At 37.0% G+C, this 16,949-nt stretch overlaps 1 protein-coding gene across 3 annotated transcripts in view; it reads right to left on the reverse strand.

Moving 5' to 3' along the window:
• The window catches only part of LMBR1 (limb development membrane protein 1), a 64,002-nt gene that overhangs the window by 3,465 nt on the left and 43,588 nt on the right, over positions 1–16,949 (reverse strand). For all 3 annotated transcript variants that reach the window (XM_021386812.1, XM_021386813.1, XM_021386814.1), the window contains 9 exons: positions 16,236–16,300; positions 15,075–15,147; positions 9,740–9,820; positions 8,693–8,769; positions 8,387–8,464; positions 7,500–7,573; positions 7,169–7,259; positions 5,683–5,749; positions 1,096–1,257 (listed from right to left, as the gene is read on the reverse strand). In XM_021386812.1, the coding sequence (XP_021242487.1) occupies positions 1,096–1,257; positions 5,683–5,749; positions 7,169–7,259; positions 7,500–7,573; positions 8,387–8,464; positions 8,693–8,769; positions 9,740–9,820; positions 15,075–15,147; positions 16,236–16,300 (768 nt within the window). The remainder of the gene's footprint in view (positions 1–1,095; positions 1,258–5,682; positions 5,750–7,168; positions 7,260–7,499; positions 7,574–8,386; positions 8,465–8,692; positions 8,770–9,739; positions 9,821–15,074; positions 15,148–16,235; positions 16,301–16,949) is intronic.

The raw sequence follows: 16,949 nt of genomic DNA on the forward strand, positions 1-16,949 counted from the left end.
AATTTCATGCATATAGCTATTGAGAAAAATACATGCAAACTAAACATTGCTTCAGCTAAGCACTCTCTCAAATCAACTACGCAACTTCTCTGAAACTATTTTAGCATAAGAATCAATGGATAGATTTACACACTCCTGGCCTAGTCATCTGTTCCCCTGCAGCCTGAAAACTCAACATCAAAAATGACAGAATGGTTTCTGTTAGTCCTACACTATCAGCCATTTTGTAGCACCATATTTAGTAGCTCTGAAAGTAACTTAACTGCTGCCAGAAGAGAGGCACACTCTAGGAAGTGCTTGGATTTTGTTTACCAAGTTCACAACTCTGGAAAGCAGTAGTCAGTGAAAACTAACACAAATACCTTTTAGACACTACAAACTGAGTCCACGTTTATAAACAAACACTGAAGTTTCACTGTTAGTCCATTCAATTTAAGCAAATACTATTCTATGGTTGTAAAAAGGTGCTTCATTCATTAGTAGACAAGAGATGCAGCAACAACCCCTTAGTATCAAATATTTTTCACACCTTTCTTGTATGGCCAGAATTGCAAATTCTTAAACGTGAAAGCATGATTTGATCAAAACCCTGTTATCAACTACAGGTTTTACTCAGCCAGTTATTAAGATTCCATGCATTCTGTACAAGGACTTTGTAAACATGTAGCACTTAAGAAAAACATCAAAACAAAGCAGCTGAGACTTCCACTAAACTACTTATAGCGAATTAATAAGCTGCTTTAAAAAACAAAAAAACACAGCACATGAATGTTTACATCTTGGAAAGCAGAATCTGAAAGCAGCCCAATATAATACACCCAACGAGAATTTAAGGATTAGGTGTCTCTGTCAGGGTAAAAGGACAGGAAAAAAAGATTAAAATGTGTTAGTTCTGCCTTCCAATTGCCAATAAATGCCAAGTTCCCCTCAAGAATCACTGACAACCACTTGGATAAACATACTCAGACTTCTGTATTCTCAGGAGCAGCAAAGAACACGTTTAGGCTCTCACAACATGGAAGAACAGTAACACTACAAGGTATCAATACCAGAGAAAAGAAATACAAAGTACAAACTTCCTAGTGCTATTATTACCTAATGCCTTCAGAAGCTCTTCTCGCACCGCAGAAGTGAACTTTCTAACCAGACATAATGTTGTCATGATTGCGAAGAGCAAGTTGTAGGACAATACAATATAGAAGTTTCCCAGCCAGTTAAACCTTCCAAAATCTCCAAGTAGATCAAATCGAGTAATTCCTGTTAAAATCGGATTTGAGGCTTGAATTAGAAGCATGATTACACTTTTAGAAAAACACACAAGTTTCACTCTGTGGAAGGGAAATAATTTCAGACAACATACAGTAAGATGTGGTTGAACACACAAGAAAACACTACCTGTCACTTGCCTCTTTGACTACCATAAAACTAAGACACTTAGCAAAATGATTCCTTAGTTTTCCTAGCAAAATGTTTGAATAATGAGAGCTCAAGTAACTTCTTACTCTAAATAAGAATTCTGCCTTTACAATTTCAATAATGATAACTAGGAAAAGTCAATATTAGAATGAAAAACGCTTGAAATTTCAGCTTCTATGAAATCTATTCCAGAAAAATGATAAAATGCATTGCGGACTTTCTTTTTGACAAACACAGGCAGTGCAGGTTCCATGAGAACCATAACATCTTACAGTAAACACTGAGCCTTTGTATGTCTGTGTTTTTCAGAGCCTCTGCTTTTGAAACTGAAGTTTAAAGACCTCTTTCCAATCACAGCTTTTCTCCCAGAGCTATCTGCCTGTACCCCAGAGTATTTGCACAGAAGGAAAAGAGCTTGGCTGAAAGATGGTGCTGACAGGTCATCTTCACAACTTTTTACAAGGGTAGACAGTGATGGGACAAGGGGGAATGGTTTTAAGCTCAAGGAGGGAAGGTTTAGATTGGATGTCAGAGGGAAGTTCTTCACACAGAGAGTGGTGAGGTGCTGGCACAGGCTGCCCAGAGAGGCTGTGGGTCCCTGGAGGTGTTCAAGCTCAGGTTGGATGGGGCACTGGGCAGCCTGGGCTATTGCCAGATCTGGAGGTTGGTGGCACTGCCTGAGGCAGGGGGTTGGAACTTAATGATCCTTACGGTCCTTTCCAATCCAAGCCATTCTATAATACACAAATAATGATTGTCTACGATCAGTGAGATGTTAGATACCTAAAAACTCTTGACTCAGAAAATGCCATGGTGACATGCTCTCACAGTTGAGACTAACACTGTGAAGGAAGGAAGCCGACCTTGTGCCAGAACTAAAATGGCAGCAGAAACTATCCCTGGTTCTGCAGGGTCTGGAATTGTTTTCTATCATCTTATTTTTAAAAAGGTTGAGGCCTTTGAGAACTGCAACTTCACCAGTGATACTACGTGAAGAGAAAGAACGAGAGGTCAGCTACCTTCCTTTCGAAGGTAAGCTCAGCACTTTGAACCTCACTGTGCCATAGTCTTGGCTCAGACCCCGAAGACTCCTCAGACAGCCTTCATCATATTAAAAGGCTTCTTGCTCTCAATCATTTAATTGAAAAAAAAACTGCAATCAATTTCACACTGGAACAGGTTGTCCCTGGAGGTGTTCAAGGCCAGGCTGGACGTGGCTCTGGGCAGCCTGGTCTAGTGGTTGGCGACCCTGCACTCAGCAGGGGGGTTAAAACTTGATAATCTTGGAGGTCCTATTCAACCCAGGCCATTCTATGATTCTATGATGATTCTATGATTCTGTGTTCAAGAGAAACATGACACGTTAAAGAAAATGAGAAAAGTTTGAAAGCATGAAGAGGGGTAAAAAAAACCAACCTAAAGTTGATCAAAACAGCAAAAGAGAGGCAAGTAGAAATAAAGAAACAGAAATAAAGCATAAGAAGAAACTGGCTGACTGAATAAGTGATAAACAGTTGAAAAATAACAGTTGTTTTCACACTTGAAGCCAAACAGTGCCCTAAAGAACATTTTCAAAGAAGCAGAGTGTTTTACTCAGGCTGCAGAGCTACAGGAAAACTGAGAAAGTCAAACTCGAATGTATAGACCTCTGGACCCACAAAGGAAAAGAAACAAAACAGGCAGAACATTGGGTGAATTTATCTATACACAAAGGGGTTCCAAAGAATAGCTGGCAATGGTGTAGGAGTTATGAGGACAAACAAAAATGAGGCACGACACTTCTGTAACATAAGCTACACATTTTCCTCTTACAAATACAAAAAAGTCACTGCTCATGAGAAAATCAGACAGCATCATTCTGTAGGCGTGCTGGGGAAAAGATTAACAAGCTTTTGTGACTCCTCAGCAGCACAATCTACACAGCCTGTAGAAAAAAAACAGTTCCCAAGACTGCAGCTTGAAAAACTGCTCAGAACTGAAAGCTACATCTCTAGAAGACATATCCATGAAAGTTCACAATTTCCCAAATGATGCACTAAAAAAATTGTTCAAGCTTAAAAAAAAACAAAAAACTGTTCAGGTTAAAGAAGAAACACTACTATAAACTATATTTGCAAATGAGTTTCATACCATGTTTTGCTCAACCATTATGAGCAAGAGAAGAATTCTGGGAAAGCTTTTGTATTAGAAAATTCCATTTTGTTCGCAATTCCTTGTTTCTGTATTTCTGTCTATTAAGTGCCCTGTTCTCCATTTGCCTCATAACATTTAGCAATATGGTGCTGGTGGGAAACACTTTTCAAGCAGGACTACTAAGGCTGAAAAGCTCTGATAAAATTAGTTAAGCTCAGTAAAAACTGTAACTAACGTGGAGTAAGAAAGATTATAGACATCTCATTCGCATGAGAGTGCTATTTAACATCAAAAAACTCTGGTATTTCCATCTTTAAAACTTGAAAAAGCTCCATACATGTATCAGATAACTTTTGCTATTTTACCTTGCGCATAATAATCTTTAGCACTTTCTGGACAGTCTAGAAACTTGCTTATTTAATGATGTGAAAAGACTATGAATCTGCTTAACATATTTCTTTCTTTTCACCTCTTCAGTCCCACAGGGCAGTAGCATGTAGTGCAACACATGTTGATATTTTTGCAAAGCACCACATGACTCACTGTACTCTAACACACTCCATTAATCCTGTTTGGACAGCTGTGTCTGTGCATTTGTTAGCTGTGTGTTAATTGTTCCATCTTTTTTCTTCTTTTATCTATCTCTATGGCAAACTATTCAGGAATTTCATTTGTCGGCCTTTTTTTTTTTTTTTTAAAGTGAGTTTTACCATTAATCTGTTTCCTATGAGACAACAATGCACCCAGCATGTATACTTTCTTCCACAGAAACCATTTATTATCAACCATTAATCTCATAGATCATTAACAATGATTTAAAAAAAAAAACAACAAATCATTAATGCAGTAAGAGAGCAGACACAATCCTAATGTTAAAATTCTATTTTAATACACTGATTTTGTGACATAACATCTTTCTCAGCGCTAGAATTGTTGTACAAAGGTCTTAAACTAGCTGCATGCTAACACTGCATTAAATACATGGCTTATTCCTTTGCATTTTTATTGAGTTTTGCTACAGTTCTGTGTTAGTTTCTTTTTTTTTTTTAAATGTGAGAATGTACACATTAGGATTCATCTTTCCCACATGAATTACATTGCAGTCATTCCGTTGTTAATCATGTTAAGTTTCTTTTTGTTAAAGAAATGATTTACTAAGTAAGACTCATCTGCAGATATACACCACAAAAAAATACAGTATAGCTTACTGGAAAATACTAGCTACTCTTGATTTGACTGTATTCTGGTCGGGAATTATTAGCTACGTAACTGCTGTTGAGTCCAAGTAGCTGCTCTGTAGGCCTGAGCTTTAACTCAAACTTAAGACATACAGTCTGAGATAGTGGGTTTTTTGTTGTTTAATACTGCCAATTATATTAACATTAGCTGCAAGCATCTTCCACTACTTAAACATCTACTTTTATGTACTTTGTAATAGCCTTGCAATCTAACTTTAAGAATTCAAGCTAATTCAAGTAATTCAACAAAACTAAGATACAAAGCATCTTGAACATCTTGTCTTTCCAATTGGCTACGCCGTTCACTTCGAATGCTGCTGCTTGGTTCTTAACAAAAACATCAGAATTGCTTCAGCTCTGCACTGTTAGATTCAAATGGCTTGTATTCTAGAACTGAAGGAATGCGAAGTGCAAGCAGACTTCAGGGAATATGAAAGTAGCCTGGTAATCACAGTGCCAATTACAATTAATCAAAAAAAAACTGTAATGATTCTTTGCTGAAGGCATTTCCACGTAATGTTACTTCACTTTATATCTGAAATCCCCAAATGTATTTTCTCCATAAAAACAAAGCACTGTAATTTGACTGTGAACACGGAACTATTTTATACTGCCTTGTATGTACAGTGTGTTCTTCTCAACACCTCCTCTTTCAAGAATTTGAAAATCTGACCTGCCTTTTTAAAACAGTGTTCTCTAGAAAATGAGGTGTGGTTTTTTTTTTTAAATGCACACTCTTCAGTACAATAAGCAGCTTGTGTTATAGAAAGGGTCCCAAACACAGACAACAGCATGAGTTACAACTACAGGTTTTGTTGCTCGTTTTTTTCTAAACCAATTATTAAATGTCCTTTATCCTAATATTCTGTATTGTAACATTCTACGTGTCACTTACCCAGTGTCCTTGACATCACTGGCAAAGCAGAGCTCAGCACCAAGATTGAGACACAGTTTCCAATTATCTGTTTGAGAATGTCAAATAACATTGAAATGGTAAATGGGATTGTTAAAGGAAAAAAAAGATTTGGTGAAGATGAAGGAAAAATAATTCCATAAAATATTGTTCAAAGTGAACCTTCAGAATTTTACAACCCGTTGGTAGCCCTGATTACCTCTGTGACAACTCTCCATGGGAGGTTACACAACTAATCATCCAGGAGTTTAAAAAAATCAAATATGTATTCATTTTTTTTACTCAAAGTGTTAAGTATGTCTAGATTCAAAGCTAATATGCTGCAAAGCATCGACTATTTAATTCCTGCAAACTTTTTAGAAAAGAACCATTCCACGAGCTTAACTAGATGACTGATATATCAGCTTAAGCTTTGTATGTAACTGCTTGCAGGACCAGCGTTACTTTAAAAACATTACAACAAAGAGTTTCCTTTCAATTGAATGCCTGTTGACCACTTTAAATAGTATGAAAAAAATCACAGCTGTTAGATTTTACACTAGTTTTTGTAAAGCCTTTTACAAAGAGTAATTGAAACTTCTTTCTCTCAGGAGGGATCACTTTCTTCAGCCCTAATTCTATCAGAATTCAAAAGAAAAAAACAAACTTCTTAAAAGAGGGTAGATATACATGCATCGCTATTTATTTCTATACTATTTTTGGTGCACTGTAAACAAACTATACAAAACATTAAGAATATCCCAACTCCCTAGTAATCTACTACACCCACTCCACATGTTTACCTACTTTCTCACTTCCACTAACTTACGTAAAAATGTTTTTATCCAATATCTTTTCTTCACAGTGAAACACACTGAATATATAATTAAATTCAACATCTCTTCCTTGGTTACTGATCACCTCCCCTTGTCAGCTGTGGGAATATTTGGCCAAAAAAAATAAACATGTTCCTCAGCATTAGGTAACAGCATTCGTTGTTCTCAAGCTAGTGGCAAATTGCAGAAAGTCAAATTAGCCTCAAACTGCAAAGCGTTGCTGAATAGACCTCCTTAGTCTTAGTTTAATTATTCAAATTTGAATTACTCTGTCTGTATTACTTCTAGCAACCAAGTTCTTCAGATTTCAAACAAGCTCTCTGAAGTACAGTTAGCACAATCAAAGTTACTCATTAGCAATACGTTTCCTTTGAAAAAAAGTTCTTTCACCAGCTTTTCTATAGCTAGTTAACAAGCTCTGCTATTCCCAGCTTTTTACAAGTGAATGGATGCCATCCAAACTAAACAGAGCACATCCTTTTTCCCACTCATTCAGCATTTTGAAAATCTTCCAGTTTGTGTTTACGCAGCTTACAAACAAATACTGATCACTGCAAATGAGCCATTCAGGGCAATTACTAACTAAAAGAGTCAGTTTGTCTTCGGTGGCAAGAGAGAGGAGGGGGCTATCACCATCACAGACTTCACCTTACCTTTGTCATAGTTGTATCATCCTTCCTGGGAATGAAATTTTCAAAAAAACGAAGACTGTAGAAGCCGACGACAGAGGACACCATGAGATAGCTGTGAGAATCAAGGAAAAAGGAACCTCCAAAGAATGTAAGTTTCACTCAAGTTCTCGGCAGTCTTCTAAAAGTCTTAAGAACCAGAGGAGAAAAAAAAAAAAAAAAAAAAAACACTTCGAGTGCTTTAGAAGGACTGACCTATATCTTTCTTCTTTTTAAGCGTCTTAGTAAATTACCAGTGTCTCAGAAAACTAGACAGAATACTTGTTAACAGACAGAATTCTTAAAAAAAGGATACAAAATCAAAATGATTTCAAGTGCTGCTCCCACAAAACCAAAGGTGGATAGGGATGCATTTCCTATTCCAGGTCCCTAGGAGAAAAATACTTTGTATAATTTAATAACATACATGCAACATATATACAGTTAACTTAGACATCTTAGACAAAACAAAGCTTTTTCTTAATTAAGGATCATTCTGATGTTCTAAACCTGCAGATCTCACATCCCTTGCAATTGCATCATCTAGCTTTCAAACTTGAGTGAAACGTATTAAGTCGGAAGTTTCACAATTCATGCACATTGCATCTACGCATCATACTGGCGGAGAACTCCAGAAACTAAAATGCAAGATCTCCAAAGACAACTAGCTGTTTGCAATGCAACAGACAGAGCAGCCAACAAACTAAATAGCTTTTACAGCTCTGCAACCTCATATAGAGCTACAGCCAGGGGAAAGCATTATCAAGTTAATAAACCAACCCACACCACCCTTGTGATTAAAAGGACTGCTACTCAGTGTGCTACTCTTTACTTCATAGAAGTTGTTTTGTTTATCACAGAGGAAAAAAAATCACATTTTGAAAGAAAGACACAATGACCCAAACACCTTCTCATATTGGTTTTTCACTACCTTTTCTTTTCTTAAATTGAACATTTCTGGACAGTATAAAAGTAGATCACGCCAGAAATATGCAAAACTCCAGATTAGTTATTTACATGACCGAATCATTTCACCTTTGTAAAGATTCTGGACTGGTTTTATTAAGAACTCACTATCCCATGAAATAAATGCTTCAGCAGGTCTGAAATCCAGAAGCAAAGTTAGAACTCAACTTGCATTTTCGTAAGGTCTCCAAAGCATTACCAAAACTACAGACATCACAGAAAAGAAGTTTACTTTACCCCTGATCCTTTTGGCATTGCAGTCTCATCAACCAACAGGTAAAGAATGTTGAAAGCAACTAATAGGACTGAGATGGACTATGAAGAAGGAGAAACAGTCTGATTACTTAAAACGTATTCCACATCTGAACAATGAATATATATGTATCTCTCCACCATAACTCATAATGTTGAGTTCTTTTAAAAGGATCAGGAAGAGTATCAAGTTTATTGCTTAAAGATATCACCCAGAATTTTTAGAACACCATCCCCAAATGACTAAAGAATTCTTCATTCTTCTTCCTTTAAAAAAAATGAAATTCTTACTGTCTCAATCAGTAGCAATATCATAACAGCTGGATACACTAAATTCCTTTCCCAAGCGGAAGCTTTTTTCCGACGTTCTGTTCAGCAGAGAAACACAGAAGCATATTACCATCGATCAGCTTAGAGTAAAACAAGCAACAATTATTTAGGGTTCTATAAACTCTTGGATGTAGATAACAAAGCAATCTTATCTCGAACTGACACCAACCAACTCATCATAATATCCACTCTGAAGAGTGGTACAAAGCAATGCCAAAAAATGAAGCCTCCTCTGAGGAAAGTTAGGGAGAAGTACAGAAGCAAATTTTTCTTTCTTGTTTAACCGAGTGCTTCCACCATAGCATCTTTTTCCTCTGGCATACTGTAGTTTTGCAGAGGTTAAACTACAATGAATTTTAAAACACTTTGTTTACTCAGTTCATAAAGTCTTCTAGATAATGGTGCCATATTCCAGACCTGCCTTCTATAAGGTAATATTACACTGAATATTGAGATATATAATAGAGGGCAGAACTGTATGTATATTTTAGAATAAACTCAAGGGTAAGAAGGGAATTTAAGCATCTAAACTTTTTTCTTTTATCACATAAATGACAAAATAGGAGACTAGCATACTTGAGACGTACTGACATTCAATACGTCGAAAAAGAAAAGCCAACAGCTTCTTACTGCAGCCTTACCTTTGCACACTGATAAATGCAAAGTACTGCAAGCCTGTGAACAAGTAGGGAGACTCCTACTGCGTGGCTGCCAAATAATCACAAATGTCACAATCTATGAAAAGATTGTGCTACTGAGCTCCATGCCAGGACTCCAAGTACAGCAAATTCTTTATAACTGTTAAGATCCAAATCAGACTCTTTAAAATATTTGTTAGGCAGGGACAATGATTCCATGCAAAGCAATTCTAGTTTGAAAGGACTGCAAATGCACATACTTAGTTAGAAACAACTGGAATTAATCAGGTGACTGCTGCAAATTGAACACAGTATCTTAAGGTCACTTAAACCACAATCCACGTAAAACAGTATGAAAAACATATGTTACCTAGATTTGTTTTCTTGCACTTCACTTTTTCAAGCTCCCGTTCCAACTCCACTGTCTGGTTTTCCACTGTGGAAGATATCCCTTTTAAAACACAAGACATCATTTTGTTTTGGATGGGACCAGATACGGTACTGCAAGACACACTGAAAATTCACATTTAGGAGACATCACATTAATACTTGTGGGTTCAAGCTGCAGGTGTCTTTCTGATAGTCTTCAACTACTTTTCAAAAACCACTAATGGTGTGGCAGGCCAACATGGAATGGCTTGTATGCCTCATTCTTTTGCCTCCATATGACTACCATATCAAGAAGCAAAGAATCTCTGGACGCCCTTCATAAGTGTTATTATTTAGCAACTTAAAGAAAAAAATGCATTTCTGCCCTCAAATTAAGCAACGTGGTGACTGCACCTCCATTTTCAACTTCTACCTCTCCTTCCCTTTTCTTAGCCTTTTATACTCTGCCTACTCAGTATCTCTACTGCTGCCCTGCCTGTTGCAGTTTCTTCTGCCCTTATCTCTGTTTGACCACCAGCCCATTGTAGTCAGCCTCTCTGTGCTGCAGAGCTCCGACAACAACCACAATTCAATCTTCCTCACAGCCACCCATGAGATCCCATTCTTTCATACTCCTTTTTATAGAATATACATGTCACTAACTCCTCAAGCTCCTTCCTCTATATCAGCTGAAAACTGGCAACTATATTAGCTCTTCTCTGCCTTGGGCACATTCTGCCTAGAAATTCCTCATCAAATCTACTTTTTCTCCCCCCAGCAGCTCTAGGGAAGCCAGCCCATCTTCACTCTTCATCCTTTACAACCTCTGATTGTCCTTCAGCCAACCAAACTTTCCAGTGCAAGCACACTTAGGTTTCTACCCTTGACTCCAGTTGCTGGCCATTCTCTACCCTTAGCCTCACCTCTGAAGGCAGGCTAACCTGCAATACCACAATATTCCAGTTGTTCTTTTTTTAATGCTAATAAATTTCTATGAGACTAATTGTCTCATTGCATGAACAGGCTTTTATCCCATATCTTTATCATTTGCCTACAAAAACTAAATAGCACTTAGGATGCTGGAACACTAACACTACTTTATAGTCCAATTTCATTGTTTCCCTATTTTCTCCTGTCTGTTGATCAATCTAGCAATTTCAGTACAAGGTATGAAAGTAAATTTCTCATCCTCCATCCTTCACATTTTTGCAGTACTCTGCAGTGTGAGGTCGTATGTGAAAATTAAGATAAGTAAGTCGGTGAAACTTTTACTCTTTTTAATTCAGAGTATGAATATAATTTCTCAATGCAGACATTTTCAGCATAAAAATCTTTCAGAAATTCATTTCTGAAACGTTTCACTGCATGTTTCTTTCACACATTTTTGCATATAATTTCCTTTGTGTTATGTTTATCTTTCATATGTGTGTTATATCACTAATATGGTAATATTTACATTGGCTTCGAATCTATAAAGATCTCAAATCCCAGAACTAACCACAAAGATGTACAAATACTGTTAGTTCTAACAATTTTCATTCGCTTGAACTGAAGTGCCTGCAATGGTCACATATACACATTGAGAAATGAAACTAAGTAATCAAAATATGGCGGTGATTTTTTTTTTTTAAAGAACAAAGGTTGTTCTGTGTGTTTGTTTTAATTTTTAAACAAGTCTCATGATCATTATAAAAATCAGCTGATGCATTCTCTCCTCTTAAAACAGCTGTTTTATGGAGAGATGAATTAAGAACATAGCTTTAGAGTTCAGTGGAAAAAGTCTCCAGAACCTTAATGGAAGCAGCTAAAATAAGAAAACTTGCGTTAGCATCTGACATTTTCTTCTCCATAATTGACTTAGTGGACTCTGGGGAAAATCTGTATTTGAGGTATATGCAGTTTTTTCCCCTTACAATATAAGGATTCAGAGCTCAAGACTGATATCCATGGGAGTCTTTCCAACGAAGTCAGCATAATCACGTTAAATCTCTAATGCAACACTTTCATACAAATACTGAATCATATCTAGGTGCTGCTGTGGTTCCTCCTTAAAAGTAGTAGCAAACAGGTTGCTATACAAAAGGATATTTTATGAGAAGGGAAGGTGAAGTTTCAGATCAGTCAAAAGAGTGTTTGAAAAGGATGCAGCTAAATTCTTAAAAGCTCTGTACCATTAGCTTTATTTCAAACTTGCACAAAGTTCAATGTCAGCGCTGTCTAGCCAATAAATCAAATTGGTAGACGAGACTTGTTTGGACTAGCAATGAAAAGTTAGAAGGGATTCTCCAAGAAAGCCACAAAGCAGCTCATTTAAGGTCAATTTAACGGTATTATTCTGTTTTTCTTCCAGCCCCGACATAAGATTTCAGTACCTCAAAGGAAATTGTAAGAGTATCTATTTGCATTCCCCCTAGGTGATTGGCAGTTCAACACCAATTAGTTCAAAATTACACTGTTACTAGCGTGCAATAAAAACAACACCTTTCATCTTTCTTACATAAGTAAGGATACCTTCAGAGCCAATAACTTTGATCAAGTAAGTATTTTTGATCCTACCCCACCCGTCTCTTTGGATTCAGGAAAACTAATAGCCAAAGGCAACTTTTTTTCTTTTAATATAAAAAAGTCCCAGCTTTATACTTCAACTGCAGGAGTGATGTGGGTACTGAAATATAATACACTGGAAACAAACATTTTCCCAAACCCCAGTATCTCTTCAACAGATAAAAATACTAGGGTAGATAACGCGATCAAACCTCGCCCTCCCTCCTCCTCCAATTTTCACTTCTACACTGGAGAAGGGGGAAAATTAATTTTCACAAAGAAAACAAGCAGTTTCCCAGATAGATTTGTGTTCAAATAAGAGGAGGTTTACATAAAAATTTATCAATTCACCACAGCCACAGTAGTTACATCTACACTAAGAAAGAAGGGCACAGCTCACACAGCTGAGCTCTTCCTCAATAGACGTTTTACCCAGCCAACCCAGTGGGAACAGTGATTCATGCTAGCTCCAACTACGTCCAGGCACTGTCTGAGGAAACATTAATTAGGACTGACCACAGTAATGCTAGGTGTGAAAGCAATTATTCCACCATGAAATAATCAGCACTGATCACCACCAAGTATTGCTTAAGGCTGTGAGGAAAGGCCGAGAGATCTGGGACTGCTCAGTCTGGAGAAGACTGAGGAGGGATCTTATCAATGCTTATAAATATCTAACACACAGGAATCAAGCAGATGCAGCCAGGCTCTTTTCAGCGGTGCCCAGTGCTAGAACAAGTAGCAGTGGGCCCAGACTGGAACACAGAAGTTTTCTAGGGAACCTGCTTTAGCAAGGGTCTGAACTAGATCTTCAGAGGTCTTTCCCAATCCCTGTGCTTCTGGGATCCTATGAAAAATGGAATCTGTGTTTCTGGTATAATTTGTGTGTCTTAGAAAGACTTCTGGCAGAGAGGCTGAAACTTTCCAGCCTTGCCACATAAATGAGAACTGTACTTGATTACTTAAATAATTACTCGCAAAAATCTTACAGAATGCCATGTGCATTTAACATCCACCTCCACCTACATGCTATTCAGAAGTTAAGCTAAAAAGCAGATAAAATCTTAAGTCCACTAATTTTCTCTGTATATTAAGTGTACATGTTTTTGAGCATTCCTCCAGACAGTCGTGCCAACATCATTCCCTCAGTACGTGAAACAGGAAAACTCAATTCCCTCTTCTAAGAAGAATTAAGTGACACATCATTCACCTCTCAAGCTCTATGAGATATAAGTAGACTGCAGTTCCATTTTATGCTGAATTCTAAACAATTCATCAAAAAAGACATCAAAAAAGAATCCAATCTTCCTGCTAGCGCAGGTGACTTCCCTAACCACAAGTCCAAAATGCAGATCCAATTGAGATTCCCAGTAGGTCCATCTCACAAGTGATTGCAACAGACATCTACACAGAAAAACAATCATCTAAATTACATTCTCCTCCTCAATGGTGAAAAACACTCTGCGCTACTTCTAATAGATACTTGAATGACTATTTGTTCAGTTTTCAGTATTACTTTTTCTCATCCATAAGCACCATCACCATGACAACATAAAATATTCCGTAACAAATATTTTACAGGTGCTAGCCAACATCAAACACACAAAATTATAATTATCCCATCATAGCTTCAAAGATATTCACTCCAAGAATCTTTCTGCATGTTTCTATGTATATGCATATATATGCATACATAAATGTCAGTATAAAAACCTTTAACTTCCAATTCCGCAAATGCAAACATTACCTTTAAATTTAAATGATGCCTGATTACTCCTCCATCAGTTTTAAATATTGAAACTAAGGCCGTTATCTACTGTTATCAAAGATCCTTTCCCTGATCAACTTTTACCAGAGACTTACTGAGAATTGAAAGAATAAAAGATTGAGGTATGACTGAAAAGTACAAGAGAAAGGCAGGAAATGAAGAAAATTAAGACTAAAGTAAGTCACGACTTCCAGAGAAGACACAACAACAGATGAAAGTTGTGACATGAAAAAATCTGTTTTTCCTAAACTGAAACAACTGCATAAACTGTAGATGAATGGCTTATCCACGCAGCAAACAGCGATTTAGAAGAGATACGTACAATGTGATTTCTAGATTTAAAATTAGAATTGATGCACTTTCCGTAACCAGCCTCTGTTATCTGCAGTATTCTTTATCTAAGAAGCTGAAGTTTCACATTGCTATTAAAAATACTTTGAAACATGAACACTTTGTCAAGAACGGCAAAACTAATACTAAAATCAAAAAGCCAAAACGTATATAATTTATTCTCTGCAATTATTCATGACTGGATGCACTGCAACAATTAAATTAACCACATAGCTCCTATAATATAATGAACTGCTCCAATACTTAGGATCTAAGCTAACAAATTCATTAAACAAATGAAACAAAAAATTCCTCCAAATAAACCAAACTCCTAGCGCAGGACATTGAGCCTTCTGCTAGCAGAGTAAGTTCACTGCTCTTTGGGCAGGGATAAAATACAGTCATTTATCAATCCAAATTATTTTACAGTAAGAGTAGTGGGTTTGGTTGACTTCTATTTCATTTCTCATTCAGAATATTAACATATTAGAACTGATGAGTATGTTAAAAACAAACAGAATGCACACAAGCCAATCTTGAACACAGTAAGCAATGAATTGTAAGCTTATAATGATAGTTTCATACTAAAATCTCAAACTATTTTGAGAGAGGAGTCTATTTAACATTAAGATCAATACTCATAACTAGAAGCACTCTAAATACTGTATTTGAAGCAGTGGCAGAACAAGCATACCATTAAGCTTCCTCTGAATTGCTTCTTCCTCTAAAGTGATGATATACATCTGCTCATCTAGGTCCTCAAGAATCTGTATTTGGAAACAGAAACACGAATTGACTGAGTATCAACAGAAATAATCACTTTTTTTATTTACGTAGGTTTATTATGTTCCAGTAACCTTCATTTTGAATATATATTCTACAACTTCAAAATACAAATACAAGAAAGAACTCCATAGGAAATGAACTGATTCTGTTACAGATCTGTTTCTTTGCTGCAAGCAAACCGTTCAGTTTTTACATCAGGTTAAGACTCACATTTAATCTCAGCCTAAGGATATTAGGGGAACAGGACATTACAGTGACCTATATTCACATCATTCTATAATGAAATGGGGAGAAGATAAGCAACCTACTGACCTTTGCATTCACTTTGATTAAAACAAAACTAACTACAGATCTTGAAAAAGTAAATTAAAATAATTTCACATAAACCAGTATTTTAAGAAAATAAATTGCTATTGTATTTTGCTTCTAGCTTCCAAGAAGCCTGTCTACCTTAATGTCAGGCACTCTGAATTTAAAGCTTTCAAGCAGCAAAACAGTTGTATACATTTTCTTTGTATTTTCAGAGTTGACTTGACCGGTGAAAAGGAATGCAAGACCTAACCACACCCAAATTTTGGTAAATACAAATTAGGAAACATGACAGCAAGGTCACTAGAGTATTTGCCTATGGTACAAAATTTTCCATTCCCTCACATCACTCAGTACAACTACAGTATAGTATAGTATCTACATTTAAGAATTTCTCACAGTTGCCAGCTACCTCCAGGCAAAGCCAATTTCTCTCATTTAAGTGTACCCCTAGGTACCTTTCTGCTCTTGTATCCTTACCTCTTGAGCTCAGAACAAGAACACACCATTCAGGCATTTGCAAAACAGACAGTAGTCAATACTGGCAATTAATATTAGTGCTGACAGCATTAATATCAACACCAGAGGAAGTCTACACTAAGAAAAAAACTGAAAACAAGTATATAGGTAATGACTATAGAAACTCGGATGAACTGAAGACAGAGTTATGCAGCAGTACAAGCATTTTGTAGGAAAATACTTAAATGTTGCTGTACCTTCTCTCAGGTAGCACATAAGGACAGGTTTGTGTAACACTTACTGTTGGCTTCACCAGCAACTGACCCATTACTGTAAACATCCGTGAAAGTCCCACTGGCGTGCATACTACAGAGGAAGGAACATTACATGAAACAATCATTTGTAAGTCAAAGACCAGCTTTTCTTTGCATGCTCAGTGTCAATATGTTAAACTCCACAAGCAATCACACAGTTTTCAAGATAACAGAGATCTTCAAACTACACTCTGAGCTCTACAACTTTTTGCTATTATATCAATTTTGAACAAGACAAGCATCTCTCCTTCCAGGGCATAACTGATTTTCTTTTCCTGTCATCATGGAGATCCCACATGAGATCTTAAACTTGCTCACAGGATTACTTATTCAAAGCATGTGGCACCAGAGGCTATGCCTATTCTAGTGAAGTCAGCAGTGCCAGGAAATATTCGTGGGCGCTCAAGTTAGATTGTCTACACAAGTAAGTTGCCGTTAACTATCCCTGGCATGAGTTTGCCCTGAGCCAGTTCGTATTTTCCCAAACAATTCCCAGGTGTAGCTGTGGAGCTCACGCAGTCCAGGAACCATTATCTTGGGGCAACATGCATACAGCCACCTTTGAGAAAATGCAACGTCATATGTGTGGATGGAACGTCACAGTGGCCACTATGCTGGTGAACATCTCAGACATTTAATCTGCTCTCACAGGTACAGCTATAAGGTCAGCAGATCACAAAGATGTAAAAGTTATACTGCAA

The sequence above is a fragment of the Numida meleagris genome, chromosome 2 (genome assembly GCF_002078875.1).
Source record: "Numida meleagris isolate 19003 breed g44 Domestic line chromosome 2, NumMel1.0, whole genome shotgun sequence".
Taxonomy (NCBI): Eukaryota; Metazoa; Chordata; class Aves; order Galliformes; family Numididae; genus Numida; species Numida meleagris.